This window comes from Acytostelium subglobosum (genome assembly GCF_000787575.1).
Source record: "Acytostelium subglobosum LB1 DNA, scaffold: scaffold3, whole genome shotgun sequence".
Classification (NCBI taxonomy): Eukaryota; Evosea; class Eumycetozoa; order Acytosteliales; family Acytosteliaceae; genus Acytostelium; species Acytostelium subglobosum.
The window spans coordinates 738,648-754,516 of NW_012236529.1; the positions used below are offsets into that span (position 1 = coordinate 738,648).

General features: G+C 46.5%; 6 protein-coding genes across 6 annotated transcripts; 1 reads left to right on the top strand and 5 right to left on the bottom strand.

Annotated features, from left to right (window-relative positions):
• Positions 1 to 20: 20 nt before the first annotated feature.
• Positions 21 to 5,509, bottom strand: SAMD00019534_017790 (hypothetical protein; the record flags this gene model as incomplete). The annotated part of the gene is made up of 6 exons (XM_012902370.1): positions 21 to 1,043; positions 1,110 to 1,626; positions 1,686 to 4,171; positions 4,248 to 4,964; positions 5,048 to 5,172; positions 5,269 to 5,509. 6 exons carry the CDS (start codon positions 5,507 to 5,509, stop codon positions 21 to 23), a joined length of 5,109 nt encoding a protein of 1,702 aa, XP_012757824.1.
• A 926-nt stretch (positions 5,510 to 6,435) lies between these two features.
• SAMD00019534_017800 (hypothetical protein) lies at positions 6,436 to 8,001 on the top strand (the record flags this gene model as incomplete). The annotated part of the gene is made up of 1 exon (XM_012902371.1): positions 6,436 to 8,001. The coding sequence occupies one exon, from the start codon at positions 6,436 to 6,438 to the stop codon at positions 7,999 to 8,001; it is 1,566 nt and encodes a 521-aa protein (XP_012757825.1).
• Positions 8,002 to 8,132: 131 nt separating this feature from the next.
• Positions 8,133 to 10,591, bottom strand: SAMD00019534_017810 (hypothetical protein; the record flags this gene model as incomplete). Its single annotated transcript, XM_012902372.1, has 7 exons — positions 8,133 to 8,491; positions 8,569 to 8,855; positions 8,945 to 9,721; positions 9,811 to 10,050; positions 10,124 to 10,248; positions 10,344 to 10,422; positions 10,500 to 10,591. The coding sequence occupies 7 exons, from the start codon at positions 10,589 to 10,591 to the stop codon at positions 8,133 to 8,135; spliced, it is 1,959 nt and encodes a 652-aa protein (XP_012757826.1).
• Positions 10,592 to 11,026: 435 nt separating this feature from the next.
• On the bottom strand, positions 11,027 to 11,505 carry SAMD00019534_017820 (hypothetical protein; the record flags this gene model as incomplete). The annotated part of the gene is made up of 2 exons (XM_012902373.1): positions 11,027 to 11,267; positions 11,336 to 11,505. Coding segments are annotated over 2 exons (411 nt in total), but the record flags the coding sequence as incomplete, so codon positions are not given.
• A 224-nt stretch (positions 11,506 to 11,729) lies between these two features.
• SAMD00019534_017830 (hypothetical protein) lies at positions 11,730 to 12,554 on the bottom strand (the record flags this gene model as incomplete). Its single annotated transcript, XM_012902374.1, has 1 exon — positions 11,730 to 12,554. A coding segment is annotated over one exon (825 nt), but the record flags the coding sequence as incomplete, so codon positions are not given.
• Positions 12,555 to 13,406: 852 nt separating this feature from the next.
• Positions 13,407 to 15,868, bottom strand: SAMD00019534_017840 (hypothetical protein; the record flags this gene model as incomplete). The annotated part of the gene is made up of 2 exons (XM_012902375.1): positions 13,407 to 15,759; positions 15,852 to 15,868. 2 exons carry the CDS (start codon positions 15,866 to 15,868, stop codon positions 13,407 to 13,409), a joined length of 2,370 nt encoding a protein of 789 aa, XP_012757829.1.
• Between the last annotated feature and the right edge of the window lies 1 nt (position 15,869).

The window sequence follows — 15,869 nt, forward strand, 5'->3', positions numbered from 1 at the left end:
GATTGATTGATGATTTATTGTCAAAGAATGATCAGTTCGCTGACGATGATATGGAAGATACCCTTGAGTTGTTCCTTCACTTGTTGTTCGGATGTACTAATACAATCACTCAATGTCGGTGCCAGGTCAGTTAGGTGAGGTCGATTATGTTTGCTATTGTACCATCCAGGCGATATACTCAGTGATCGTAATTCCTTTAGAAGGAATACTACCTCTGAGAGCTGATGTGTTGGCATTGGTAGTTGTCCACTCTGTCTCTCATCTTTGATAAAGCGTTGGAGAACTTCTTTGGAACGTTTGATCAGTACTGGAAGCACCTCCTTGGCAGTGTCCACACTCTCGGCATTACCAATGTTGGCCTTGGCACACATGAAGAACATGTTTCGATAACAGGCCTGGGACAACGCGATACGTCCTTGACTGCCCATTACCGAGCCTTGATAGAGTATTTCCGACAATCTCTGTTTGACCACTGATGTGTCATCAATCTTGACACCTTTGAATCCAATCATATCGTTGGCGACGATGTCCACAAGGTTGACATCGTACTGGTCCTCCACCCACCTCAAATCGCACGTGGCCAAGTTGTCAACTCTCTCCTTGATTATATAGCGCTGAAGTGAGTCGGCCAGCTTGATCCATATTGCTAGTCTCGTGGGACCGTCCATTCCTGTCGTGTCCTGATTGATTGCAGCCAATCCTTTTGGTATGACCTTGATCAAGTTTGCAGTGGCAACCTTCCACACATTCGATTTGTAGTTGGTGCACTTGATCATCATGGCCATCATATATACATCGATCAAATCACTAAATACCACTGCTCTCATCTCATCACTTGTTGATTGATGTAGGTATAGTTCGCTGGACAACTCTATATATCGCTCGGTAACCAATGCCAGTTGTCCAAGATCCCTGATCATCACATCCGGGTACATTGCCTTTGTTGTTGTACAACTGGCCACATACTTATAGCCAATACCATTGGCAATATGTGTCATTAACAACACCATCACATGTGGATATACATCTGGGTGGATTGGTGGCTGATCGTTTGATTGGGTTAGTTCATAATTATCTCGACTTCCACACGTGATTCCAACCAAACTCACAAGTGATTTAAGAAGTTGTAGTGTCTGTAGTTGAGGGACGGAGAGTGTCTTGGAAGGTGGCTCATTGCAACACAGACCAAGAGGATACAGGATTTGTAGCATCCTTATCAATTGAGCGTTGCTAAGTGATTCTTTGGACTTGTGGTACAGATCCAGGAAGGCCACCACATAGGCATGCAATGACTTGGCATTGGCCACTGATGGATCGGTGAGTTGAGTGGCCAAATTGGTGTACACCCTCCACATTGATTCACACAAGTCTGGTCGAGTGCTCTCTACTATTGGCGAGCCTATCAACTCGTGCAATGAGGCCAGGGCAGACATTGAAACCTCTCGACTTGATGACAATGATTCAGTTTGTAATATGTACAGTAGTCTATCCCATGCCTTGACGAATGTTGGCAGCTGACTCAGCGTCTCAAAGTAAGTCTTGAACAAAATGATCAATCTTCCAAGTGGCAACACCTGTGTCTCATCCCATTGCTTCTGTGCCGTATTCCTGCTATGATGTACAAGTCTGTTGATTGATTGATTGAGTGAGTGAATGGTCCCATTCCAAGGGTTGGGTGTACTTACAACATCACACCTCCACCAAGATCAGAGTCGATTCTTTCTTTGTCAGCTTGAACAGAGTATTGGATGACTTCTTCAATGAGTGGGAATAGTATCTTCCAGAGAATGGTCGAAATGAGATCCTTGCCAAATAGATGGATAGAGTTGGAGAGTGTTTGGAATAGTGCCACGATCACACCATTCCTCACTGCAGCACGGTGATCAATACATAATGACTTCATCGTGGTGAAGGCACACAGCCACATCCTATTGATCACACTCTGATCCTTATCAGTAAAGTATGGTGATGATGCCGCAATGATCGCTCTGGTCTTTGAATCCTCGATGGATGACTCATCCTCTTCATCAACCTCCGCAACAGTACTGTACTTGGATGAGGGTTGCGCTGTCTCGTGGTCCAGGAAGTAGGTCAAGTCGGAGAAGAGTCCAGAGCTGGCCGTCAGACTGATGTTGATGTCGGCCTTTTGAGAGACAAACGCTTTGATGAGCTCGATGCATATCACCAGACATTCCGGGGCCATGTTTGGCAAGAACTCATTGTATATCAACTTGACACTCTCGAATGCCACCAGTATGAGTGACTTGTCGCTGGTCTGTGGTATCTTGAGCAGGATGGAGAGGAGTACGGGCCAGGCAGTCGATAGTATGTGTCCTGATGTGGACAGGATCTGATGTATACACTCCAATATCTTCTGTTTGGTGTCTGGATATTGAGAGAATGATATCTCTTCGATGGCGTTGAAGAACTCAACCTGTAGCTTCTCGATGTTCCATCGACGATATCGTCTCATTGAATCGATTGATGAGATTTGGTGATATTGTGTGTGATCACGTGGATCGTCATCGTCATCCAACTCGTCATCCAAGTCACTCATTGAGTCTGGACTGATGACGCCTGCGTCCAAGGACAGTCCTTCGCCATTGACCATGGGCGGCGAGTCGGTACCATTGCCATTGCCATTGCCATTGCCTGCTCCCGAGTGGATGGGTGGGGGCAGCTGGAGCGCGGTCTTGATGATTGTAAGCATGAGTGACTCGACTCCATAGATACGTATGTAGCTGTTTCGGAAGTTGCACGTCTCCACCAACTGTGTGGAGATAAAGCCCCAGAGTTTGTCGATGCGATAGAGGTTCGAGACGGAAGCCTCCACAAGCTTGGTAATGCTGAACATGTTGATGGGCGTACCTGGCGATTTGGATAGTGCGTTAGAACAAAGCTTGGAGAGTGCGCCAAACAGGAAGCTGATTGATCGCTCGTCCAGTTGACATGTGCGCTTGAAGAGATTGTTCATGGCGTTCATGAGGATCGACAGCTCGGCCTGGCCCACGCGTGGACTGCCGTACCCTGCCACAGGCGATCTATCGTCCTGTTGTTGTTGCTGTTGCAATGTCTGTTGTTGTTGCTGCTTGAGCAGGCGGTCCCAACTCTCCAACGTCTCCAGCACCAATATCCATGCCTCGTCAAGTATGGACCCCATGCAATGCGCGATGTTCATCAGAGTCTTGACGGCCATGATGTTCTTCTGTGTTGGGAGCGCTTGTTGTGGCTGGGGCGAGTACACACCAAACTGGTCAACGCCGCCACGCGCTTGCTGTCCACCTCCAAGTACAGGGGTGAATCCAGATGGTCGTCCATCATACTCTGAAGAAGATACTTCGATTGTTGTTGAGTCACCTGACGCGGGAGACCATGTGAGTGGGGGCACGGTAGCCTTACACAGCGCAGTGAGCAGGGCATCGCGTGGGGCACTCATCTGGAGTCGACCACAGGTGTTTGTGAATGATTGTAATGATTTGAGCGCGATCTGAAGTAGTAGCTCATCGTTGGACCTGCCAAGCAACAGTGAGAGCGATGCCAAGACCGTGGTCCAACACGACTCGACCATCTGTGCGAGTAGCTGGCGCTCGCCACCCACAGTGCTGGTGCTCGCTGAGCCATTGGGTGACTCATTGTTGGTGGAGTCGTCGGTCTGGGAGACAACACTATTGACAATGCCAGCAATGCACTCGGTGCACAGCGTGACGATGAAGCTCTCCTTGATGTCGGGGATGTCTGTGGCCGACAACATGTCCAAGTGTTTGTTCTTGCTCGTGTTGACGTGGACAAAGCAACCGTCGACTGTTGCAAAGCCCTGCATGTAGATACCAATACTGGATGTCAGGCTCCTAAAGATCATCGCAGAGTTTTTTCCGCCACTAATGTCATAATGTTGATAAAAGATGCGTAACAAGGCAGCATCCTCACAATAGACTTTGAATGATTCCAAAGCCAGCACTTGCATCCATTGAGGGTTGTCACTGTCCATCATTCTGATCATCTTTGTCAAGAGTACATCTGTCTCGGCCACCATTATCCTTCCATACTTTGAAATGAACTGTGTGATCACTCGCATCAGTCGCACCGAGTTGGCAAAGCTTAGCTTCATTCTCAATGCCTTGATCAACAATGGACATATCTTATCCTTGAGCAAGTATCTAAACTCCTCAATCTAATTGATTGATTGATTGATTGATTGTGGGGGTGAGTGAGCGATGGATTGATTCCAGATGTCAGAGGATACATACCTCTAAGAAGATGATCTGATGGGCGGAGAGAACCATCTCAATCAGCTCCATGCCAGTGGCATGGGTGAGTGTGGAGAGGGTGCTGGGAGGGAGCCAGACTGGATGGTCACCATCGGTGATGTAGCAGAGATCCTGGAGAAGGAGGAAAGCATCCTTGGCACATGGCTTGAGAAGATAGGGAGTCCGACTTCCAGACCCCATGAGCGGTGATTGGACCGGCATGTCCACCTCACATGACCGCATCAAAGGTGTTATGGTTGTTGTGGTCGATGTGGTTGGTGGAGTGGAGTTGACGGATTGATGCTGTTGTTGCTGTTGACTGGGTGGCGATACACTTCCACCACTCGTTCCATGTCCTTGTCCATTATTATTACTATTCATATTGGTGGATTCGATTGATATATGTGGCGGTATGAGTGATTGGCTGTTGCTCAATGAGCATGGCGACAGTGCACCATTGCGTTCCAGTATGACTCGATCGAATATATGACGTATGATCTGGGGCAGTGTTGCCGCTGATGTATTCTGAATGTGTATGCTTCGGTTGTTGCCATTGAGTCTAAGACACAACACCAGACATTGTGCCAGCAGGTCATCATGCAGACTATTCATTGTCGTTATCAATATGAGCAGACCTTGTAGTACCTTTAGCTGGACAGACTCTTCTCCGACCTCAATCAATGTCGACATCTTTGATATGATCTCTGGTAATGTGCTCTAAAGTTGTATGATTGATTGATTGATTGATTGGGTGTCAGTGCTCATTCATTCATTCTTTGATTGATTGATTGGGTACCAACCATTGATACAGCAGACTGTGATATGAGCTTAAGTATTGATCCAACTGCAAAGGCTATCAACTTCTGATTCTTGGTATCGCATGCCATCAGCAAAGGCTTCAGGACATCGTCTGACTTTGCTAGAGCTATGATGTTTGATTGAGTGATTGAGTGGAGGTCATTGCGTCAATGAATGATAGATTGAATGAACGAGTCCAATCAATTAACTTGAACAAACGTACATTGAATGAGTACATCGATTGAGGTTGATTGTTCCTCGATACTCTTGAGGATGGTGATGCCGCGATCGGAGGCATCTTTGAGTTGGGGGAACCTGACCTTGGCTTCTTGTGAGATGGACCTAAGGTCAGCTTGTAATACAGAGAGTAGGCCAAGTCCAGTAGCCTTTGGTGTCGATGATTTAGGTGTTGTAGTAGTAGGCGTTGATGTTTGTTGTTGGGCGGGGAATGAAGATGTTTTCATTTGGTTTCGTTCGTCGTGGACGACAACACTGGTTCCGTCCTGTTAGGTTATATGTTCTTGTCTCTCGTACGATCGAACAATAATGTATTGTTGTATTGTTGTTGTTGTTGTCAGTTTGTAGGTCTGGGTTGAATTGTCATGCATGTAGTCCAGGCCAAATGAGGGATAATAGTAAAACAAGTTCCAAATTCTCTCTCTTTTTCTGTATCTCTATATTTATATCTATGTATCTATCACTCTCTAAACTAGCCTGACCTTACTTACTTACTAACTTCTTACACTCTCACTCTCACTCTCTGGCTCTCTTACAGTTTGTCTGCCTGTTCCAACAATGCGCTTTGTCAGGTAGCAACACAACAACAAAGCATGGAAACACACCCCACCTCATACAATCATTCAATCAATCCCTTTTGAAGGCAGGCACATGCCCACTCTCTTTCCTCTCTCTCACTCACTCACTTACTTACTTACCCCTCTTCATCAACAACATCCTTCCCAAGCACTCACTCAAACAATCACACACATCATTCATTCAATCATTGTATTAATACTATGATTGATGTAGAGAGAGGAAGAAAGAGGTGGGTGATAGTCAGGAAAGTAATGTCATACCATGATATTATCATATAATGGACAACCAGGGATAGTTGTTATTAGACAACTTGTCACCATGTTACACATGTCTTTCAATGTCGATGTCGAACTGATGGACAACATAGCAGATGTGATTATCGTGAAGTTCACTCTTTGCTGAGTCATCACCAAACCTGGTATTTAATTTTTTATTGAATTGAGCACCCCAAACAACTGAAGGTCATCAAAGTAATCCATCAATCATTATTATTCATTCAATAATTATAATTACTATACTTATATATATATATACATAATAAATAATAAAATATATAAAAGGTAGAAGAAAAATGATGACATATCAAAGAAATCTATGCCTTTTGGCATTGTTGTCAGTGATCTGCTCGGTAGCAATCTCATTCACACCATCACAGAATACAGTATTCTTTGATGACCTTCAGTCAACTACATCCAAATGGGTGAAGAGCAGCAATTCACAGGCTGATTTCGAAATCAAATCGGCTGACGAGCCAGTGGACGCATCGGACAAGGGTCTGGTGCTGCCCCAGTTGGCCAAGCGCTACGCCATCAGCAGCAAGCTGGCCAAGCCCGTCGATAACACTGGTCGCGAGCTCATTGTTCAGTATGAGGTCAAGTTGCAGAACGGTTTGGACTGCGGTGGCGCCTACCTCAAGCTCTACCAGGCCTCTGAGAACTTTGACGTCAACACCGTCTCCACCGACACTGTCTACTCGATCATGTTTGGTCCAGACAAGTGCGGTCACGACAACCGTGTGCACTTCATCGTCAAGCACAGAAACCCAATCACCAAGGAGTTCGAGGAGAAGCTGATCACCGCCAAGCCACCCATCCGCACTGACAAGCTGTCCCATCTCTACACTCTGCACATCTTCCCCAACAACACCTTCAAGCTGTTGGTCGACAGAGTCGTCGTGTTGGAGGGCGACTTCCACAAGGACTTCACCCCAGCCTTCAACCCACCCAAGGAGATCGACGATCCCTCCGACTCCAAGCCAGCCGACTGGGTCGACCAGGCTCAGATCCCAGACCCAGCCGCCTCCAAGCCAGAGGACTGGGACGAGTCTCAGCCCGCCAGAATCGTCGATGAGAGCGCTGTCAAGCCTGACGGATGGTTGGACGACGAGTCCGAGATGATCCCATCTGACGAGCCCAAGCCAGATGAGTGGAATGAGGAGGACGACGGAGATTGGGAGGCCCCAATGATCCCCAACCCCAAGTGCGAGGATGGAATGTGCGGTAAGTGGGAGGCACCAATGATTGCCAACCCATTGTACAAGGGCAAGTGGTCCGCTCCAATGATTGATAACCCAGAATACAAGGGTCCATGGAAGGCTCGCCAGATCGCCAACCCAGGCTACTTCGAGGTCGAGAACCCATACATTGTCGAGAAGATTGGCGCTGTTGGTATCGAGGTCTGGACCATGTCTTCCGGCATTCTGTTTGACAACTTCATCATCACCTACGACGATGAGGAGGCCAAGCGTTTGGCCGACGAGACCTTCTTCCCAAAGAGCGAAGTCGAGAAGCAGCGTCAGGCAGCAAAGGAAGAGGAGGAGGCCAACGCCAACACCAAGAGCGTCGTCGAGAGAGCCCTTGAGTTTGCCGAGATGTTTGCCGCCTACGCACAGGAGAACCCACTCCCAGTCGTTGGAGCCCTCGCCGTAGGTCTCCTGCCAATCCTGGTCTGTCTGATCCGTCCATCGTCGACCCCACAAAAGGTCGTCATCCCAAAGGAGACCGCTGCCAAGCAGTCGGCCCAACAAGAGTCATCCGAGGACGACTCCTCAGACGCCGAGGAGTCTGATGAGGAGCCCGAGGAGAAGAAGCCAGCCGCTACTACCTCCACAACAACAAAGAGAGTCCAAAAGGTTCAATAAATTAGGTTATTATTAGTTAGCTACCTCTTATGTGTATATGTAGGTCCTCTTGAGGCGTCAAGTCTTAACAACAACTGTAATTAATGTGTGAATAGATGGATGGGGAAGATGGGGAGGGAAGGAGGGGAGGCTTATGGTTCTTCATTCTGTCTCAGCAGTGTCTCGCGGTCGTCATTGCTGCGATCGGTGCCAAATATCTTGGACATGCTGGGGAAGCCATACATTGACGTTCTCAATCGGTCTTGACTGGAGATACCTCCAAGTGATGGGCTGGATGAGTTTCGTGATGGACTACCCATTGCATTGTACGTATCATAACGTGATGATCCAATGTTGTCTGGTCCGCCAGTGATGATCGCTCCATTGCTACTGCCCAGACTCGGCGAATACTTATTACTTGTGCCACCATTACTCTTATTTAGCCATGAACTAGACAACGATACCTCGCTATGTCCCGATGTCTTGATCGCAACAGACTTCTTTCTCCTCTCTGTGGTCATAAAGTGAAGTGAAGCGTCAGTATGCATGTAATGATGATGACTGGATTGATTGATTGGTCAAACATACCATGATGTAGTATCATCTTTCCTTCATCTATGAGGTCATGGGAGAAGTCAGAGTCGAATCTAAACATTGTGATGTTGAGCATGTTCATGATCCTAGTGTACAGGTTGAAGGCAGTGGCCAACACGACAACAAGAATTACGATGGGGAAGTAGATGTAAAAGTATTTGCCAAGGAATGGCGTAGAGTTCATCTCGCCCATGACCAATGTGAATGTCGTTTCAATGTTGTTAAATGTAATGAATGTGATGAAGTTGTAGCACAATGGTGCTGCCAATCGACAAAGATAGCTAATCATTCATGTGATTGATGGTGAAAGGAGTTAGACAAGGTATACCATCACCAAACCATCCATCCCTTGGACAAAGATGATACATACGCAGCACTAAAGAGTATACTGTTGGAGTCGGAATGTTGACCAGGGATAAGGCGATAGTAGTTGAAGATACGGATCTTGAAGAGTGTGCTGTAGGTGACCAAAGCAGCGTATCCAAGTGGGAAGAAGAGAATGATTTGGATGCCAATGTTGTCAATGTTGGTGTGCTTGGCAATGTTAGAGAGTACAGAGACATCGGTACTCCTGACTGCAACTGATATCTCTGACCAAATCAATAGCAACGACTGCAGGACAAAGAGTCCGGCCAATGCGATCATAGATGGAACCTGCAGGTATGTATACCAGATCCATTCGAATCTGTCGCGCTGGTAAGCGAACCGTCCTGTACGTGGCTCCTTGAAGCTCCAATGAATGATCCAGTCGGGATTGGCCACGCTGTTCATGATGTCCTCCAACTCGATCGCTTCGTCAACGCATTGATTATACAACGAATCTGATCTGTTCTTGTCGAGGATGGCATTTTTCAGACGAGAGTTGAGTGATACCAGCGAGTCGTATGTGACATCTATCACGCCCTCGCCATGCGCAATGGCGGCGTACTCTGGTGGACATTGATTGACAATGGTCTGTACATATTCCTCGAAGGGGTCATACTTCCTTGTGCGATCGGCCACCTTCTTAATGAGCTTCAACGTGCTGAACAACTCCTCTTGTGCCTTCTTCTTTTGTTGCATCAGATTACACACTTGGAACTGAAGATGCTTAAGAGTAATCTGTCTATTTGCTGTGTTCCAAATGTATCTTGGTGTCTCTACAAGGCTGATTGATTGATTGAGTGTGTATGTGTTGTTTCAAGGTCAGCTGAGAGTGATCATGTGACGCGTCCACTGGCAATAAACATGACATACCCATAACCCATAAGTATGATTACCAAGATGATACCCCAGGTGTTGGCGGCGGCCATTACATAACCGACCATTGATGACCAGTCAAGATGTTTGACGGCCAACAACCAGATCACAATGACAATACCAATGCCAAGGAATATAGAGTACAATAATAGGTTCTCCTTGATTGATCGCTTGATCCTTCCAGTGAGTTTAAAGTCACCTGCCAAAACAAGTGATCCAAGGAATGGGTATATCAACCTGTCATATTTTTGAGTCAGTGAGTGAGTGATGGAAGTGAGGGAAATGATTGCCTCATCATTTCCTTTCTTACCATGTGAGTAACAATGATCCAAAGTAGAATATCTGATAGAATACAGCTAGTACATTACTAGACACATATGAAAGTGGTTTATGATTGCAGTCTTCATCATTCTCTTGACATGATCTGTACTTTGTCTATAAGTTGGTTAAAGATAGATGGATGTGTCAAACATTGATCATTGATGGTGATGATGATTGAGTGTGCTGTATAATAACATGTGACTACATACTGCAAGGATATCAATAGGGACCAATACAACTATACCAAAGCACATGTACCATCCTATCCATGCCATAACATATACATATCTATAATATCACGTGATCAATACATCTGTATCAGTATGTACATTCATCCAGTTTGATTGATTAGGTCGTTGACTTACAATGGCGTCTTTCTGAATGATATATATCTATGAAGTACAAGTGTTGTGAACACTGCCACAGCGAGCAAGATGATCACAAATATCGCTATCATCTCTCAACACTATGTCTCTCTCTCTCTCTTGATATATATATCTATACAACTATTACTACAACAACTACAACAATAACAAAAACAAAGTGATAAGGTGTAGGTATCGACCACACACAATCAAATCATAAAACTCCACAGCCGTTTCTTTTCACGCGCCACTTCCCAAGAAGCCGAGCTAGACAGCACATCAAACTGACTGTTGGCGTGATGACATTGTTTGATATATCACATGTGCCCATTTGTATGACCTTGTTTAATCCCTCATTTGCAAGTCTAGACTAGTTCCAATGTGTTGGCTTTACATCCATCATGATGGATGACACGATATGATATAACCAAGAGAGTTAAAGTTGTTACATGAAGTATAAACTTATCGATGTCTATTCTACTAATTCTAGTATGTATTACTACTATTACTATAACAAGTTATGTTCATTTGCTTCTTGCTTGTTCGATAAAGTTGTTCAGTCCAGTTGGGTTGGGAGCACCAATAATCCTGTGCACCTCCATGCCATCCTTGAAGGCGATGAGTGTTGGGATGGAGCTGACCTGAAACTCCTCGGCGATCGAACCAACCTCATCAATATCAACCTTTGCAAGCTTAATATCTGGTATCTTGTTATCCTTGAATGTGCTCTCTAGCAGTGGGTTCAACACTCTGCATGGTCCGCACCATCTATAGATATGATAGAAAGGTTAGGATCATTCGTCATCAACAGCACTTGAATGAATGGATGAACCTACGGAGCATGGAAATCAACAATAACCATCTTGTTCTCGGCGAGGACCTGCTTGAATTGGATGGACTGCTGAATTTCGGTGTAGAAGTATCGCAGTGAGCCCATCGATGATTTCATCGAGTTGTTGATTGATGCTCTGTACAATTGATTGAGTCCTCTGTTAAGTAATGACATCTTGTCTATCTATCTGTGTTTATAATAAGTGTGTATGTATAAGTTATAAGTTCAAGCGAATGTAAGAATGACATCTTGTATAGTCGTGATTGTGTGTGAGGGTGGTCATGAAGTGGCATCAAAAAGTTGGTCATTTATTCTCCAGCCAACTTCGAGAAGTTATATAAGTTGGAAAGATAAATAGATAGATAGATAGATACAATATGTGTATTTAATTAAATCAAAGGGACCGTCTCCTCGACAATCTTCTTCTCTTTGTACAAATAGGAACGGTCAATGTTGTTGGTTGGGTCGCTGTAAGGGGTCTCTCCATCCATTTCATCCTCGTCATCCTCTGCATCGTCGAGAAGACCTTTCGATTCACTGTTGTCGTTGTCACTGTTGTTGCTGCTGCTGACGACGCACACCTCCAGGGGATCACGATCCCAGTTCTCTCTGAGGTTAAGGCTGTTCACAGTGTAGTACTGTAGGGTGAACGAGAGCATGGTGAGAGAGGCCAGGAGCAGTGACAGGAGGAACGATGACGAGCCGCACTTGATCCTGGTGGCCCATTGATGGTCGAGGAGCATCGACATGATGCTGGGGAAGCCAACGTCCATGAACTTGTCAATTCCGCTCACAATGAACCAACTGCCGTAGAAGGACGACGTGGACATGACGCAAATGAATGGTGACAGGCCAAACACAACCGGGAAGAAGATGAACAGACAGGCAATGATGAATTGCATCACGTTGGTCTGTGGCATGACGCCCAGGAAGGCATTTGACATCCAGGCAGCTGTGATCAGACCGATTATAGCACAGGGTACACTCTTGTATCGCATACAGATGAATGAGAGCACGACGGAGAACATGAATGAGGTGATCACGTGTACCGCCACTGGAAAGGGATATTCGAGCGAGGTCCAATAGACCAGGAGTGCTCCCAATATCGATCCAAAGAAGCTCATTATTATGTCGACGCATTTGAAGCCCAGGGTGCCAATAATTGTGCCTCCTGCAATGCTTCCAATGCCAACCAAGTTATTTATTGTTATTGGTAATAACATTATTAAGGTTATATAAATAATTATTTATAGATATATATATTAGGGTAGGGTATGTTATGTATATCAGGAACTTGTGATGATGAAGTGTATGGGAGATGGAAAGGAACACAGCTTGGAAGGAGGGATGTCTGATGATCAAGTTGAAGGAGGTTTGATTGATTGATTGATGGATGATGTGCACATGACCTGAGAGCGGATGTGGAAGATGTATATACCCATGGGACTTTTTACACTTGTTATAGAGTGATGGCCATCAATCTCTCTCTCTCTCTCGTTCCACCAAACACTATCATACCAACATACATACATACATTCATATTTACAGATAACATACATATTATATGTGATATACACTCACCCTACCCTACCCTTCCTCCAAGTGCCGGCATCTTCACCCACCATCATCACTCATCAACATCAACCCACTCACACAAGCACACCCACCTTAACATTCAATCACACTCTTCAATCATTTATTCACTTCACAGCCACTGGCAATACATTTTCATTTGAGAGAGCTCTGCAGTAGCCTGTCATGGCAACAACACAACAGGTTAATACAATACACTCACTTCTTGTATCTCTATCTATGGAGTGAGTACACATTTATCATACACACTTATTAATTACTACTCCAATTGAATAGTTGACATTGTTATTGATCTGTAGTTTGTGAGGCCCGTATCCTTGGGCTTAGTTGTCAAAGCGATCACAGTCTTTGGTTTGCTTTCCTGTGCGCTGCTCCATTCAATGACACGAGCTCCAGGCCACCCATCAACATTGCCATCATATTATTAATAAACAAATCCAGAGTGTGATTGAATTAATGGATCGGGCAATTTATGTAAATGTTTATCTAAACAAGTCATCCTCTTGTTGTTGTTGTGGCTGTTGGTTGTTGTTGCCATCTGGGAATCTAAAGTCTGAACCAAGTCCACGAGACTGTACCAATGTCTGAGCAAACATCTCATACTTTCTAATGTCATTGTCCGAAACTGATCTTCTGGCGTATCTCATGGCCTCCTCAAAGTGCTCCTTGGTGATCTCGGGCACCGGGTCGGTGTCGTCCTCCATCACCTCACCTCCAGCCTCTTGCATTCTCTGTGTTCTGAGGATGTCCTGCTCGATCGACTCACGGATAGCAAGCTTACAGGCACGCTGGCAAATCTCTGTCAGATCGGCACCAGAGAATCCCTTGGTCATGTTGGCCATGAACTCGAGATCGACGTCCTTGCTGATGGGTGACTTGTGCAGACAGGCCTTCAGAATGGCAATACGGGAGGGCAAGTCTGGCAGAGGGATGTAGATCAGCTGATCGAGACGACCGGGACGGAGGATGGCTGGATCGATGATGTCTGGGCGGTTGGTTGCTCCAATGATGAACACGTTCTTCTTGGCGCCCATACCATCCATCTCTGTGAGGATCTGATTGATGACACGGTCACCGGCACCAGAGTCACCTTGGCTGCTGCCTCTTGCCTTGGCAATAGAGTCGAGCTCATCAAAGAAGAGCACACATGGCGCGGCCGATCTGGCCTTGTCAAACAGCTCACGGACGTTGGCCTCGGACTCTCCGAACCACATTGTCAGGAGCTCGGGTCCCTTGACAGAGATAAAGTTGGCCTGGCACTCGTTGGCGATGGCCTTGGCCAGCAGGGTCTTTCCACAACCTGGTGGGCCGTAGAAGAGCACACCCTTGGATGGTTGCATACCGAACTTTCTGAACTTCTCTGGATGCTCCACTGGGTATTGGACGGTCTCCTTAAGCTCTCTCTTGACACCCTCCAGACCTCCAATGTCCTCCCAGGTGGTGGTGGGCACCTCGACGACGGTCTCACGCAGGGCAGATGGGTTGGAGCCGCTCATGGCAGTTCTGAAGTGGTTCTGTGTGACTGACATTGACTCGAGGATCTCAGCAGAGATTGTGTCGTCGTCCAGATCGATCACATCCATCTTCTCACGAATGCATTGCAGCGCTGCCTCGGTACAGAGGGCTGCAAGATCAGCACCAACGTAACCGTGTGTCTCATTTCCAACAGACTCCAAGTCGACAGACTCGTCCAACTTCATGTTCTTGGTGTGAATACGGAGGATCTCGAGACGACCAGTGGCGTCGGGGATTGAGATATCAATCTCACGATCGAAACGACCGAAACGTCTCAGGGCTGGGTCGATTGAGTTTGGACGGTTGGTGGCTCCCATGACGATGACGTGAGCACGTGACTTGAGGCCGTCCATCAGAGTGAGCAGCTGCGAGACGATACGACGCTCGACCTCACCCTGTGTCTTCTCTCTCTTTGGTGCGATTGAATCAATCTCATCGATAAAGATGATGGCTGGTGCATTCTTCTCGGCCTCCTCAAAGGCCTTTCTGAGGTTGGACTCTGACTCTCCGGCCATCTTGGACATGATCTCGGGACCGTTGATGAGGAAGAAGAAGGCTCCAGTCTCGTTGGCGACAGCTCTGGCAATCATGGTCTTACCACAACCTGGTGGACCGTACAGCAGGATACCCTTGGGTGGCTTGACACCAATGTTTCTGAACAGCTGTGGGTGGCGCAATGGAAGCTCGACCAGCTCACGGATCTGGCCCAACTGCTTGCGAACACCTCCAATGTCATCGTAACCGACCTCGTCGAGACGGTCCTCGTCTTCACGCTTTATGGGGTCACCCTCACAGTGGATCACTGTCTCTGGGGCGACGATACAGAACTCGCCTGGGTCACACTCGACCACCTTGAACTCGACGGCACGCATACCACCGCGCACCAAGAACAGATCTCCCTTGCGCACTGGACGGTAGGCCTCGAGGAAGTATGGCTTCAGGTACAGATCAAAGAGGTTTCCGCTGAGTCCTTCGATTGTGTCGTCGATTGGCAGCACATGGATACGCTTGCCGTACTTGATGTCGGTGCATTGGTGCACAGAGATCATGTCACCTAGACGCACTTTCAGATTGTTTCTGATGACCTTGTTCATGCGAATCTTGGATGGGTCCACTGAAGCATCCATCAGTACAATACACACAGTATCTCTGCGCTTCTTTCCCTTGACCAATAGTGTGTCACCTCTAAACAACTGAAGAGTGGTCATAGCATCTGGATGCAAAGTAACAACTGAATTATCATCATTAATAGCGTCCTCAACATAGAATCTATTTGGTGCTCTCTTGCGCTCCATTATAGGTACACTCTCTGCTCCTTTACTGATAATTAAGAAAAGTAAGTGTAAGGTTAGTGTCTGTGGCTGGCAGGCTGAGGGATGAGTTTGATGGATGGGGATGGATGGGATACATACTCTTCGATCGATGCCATT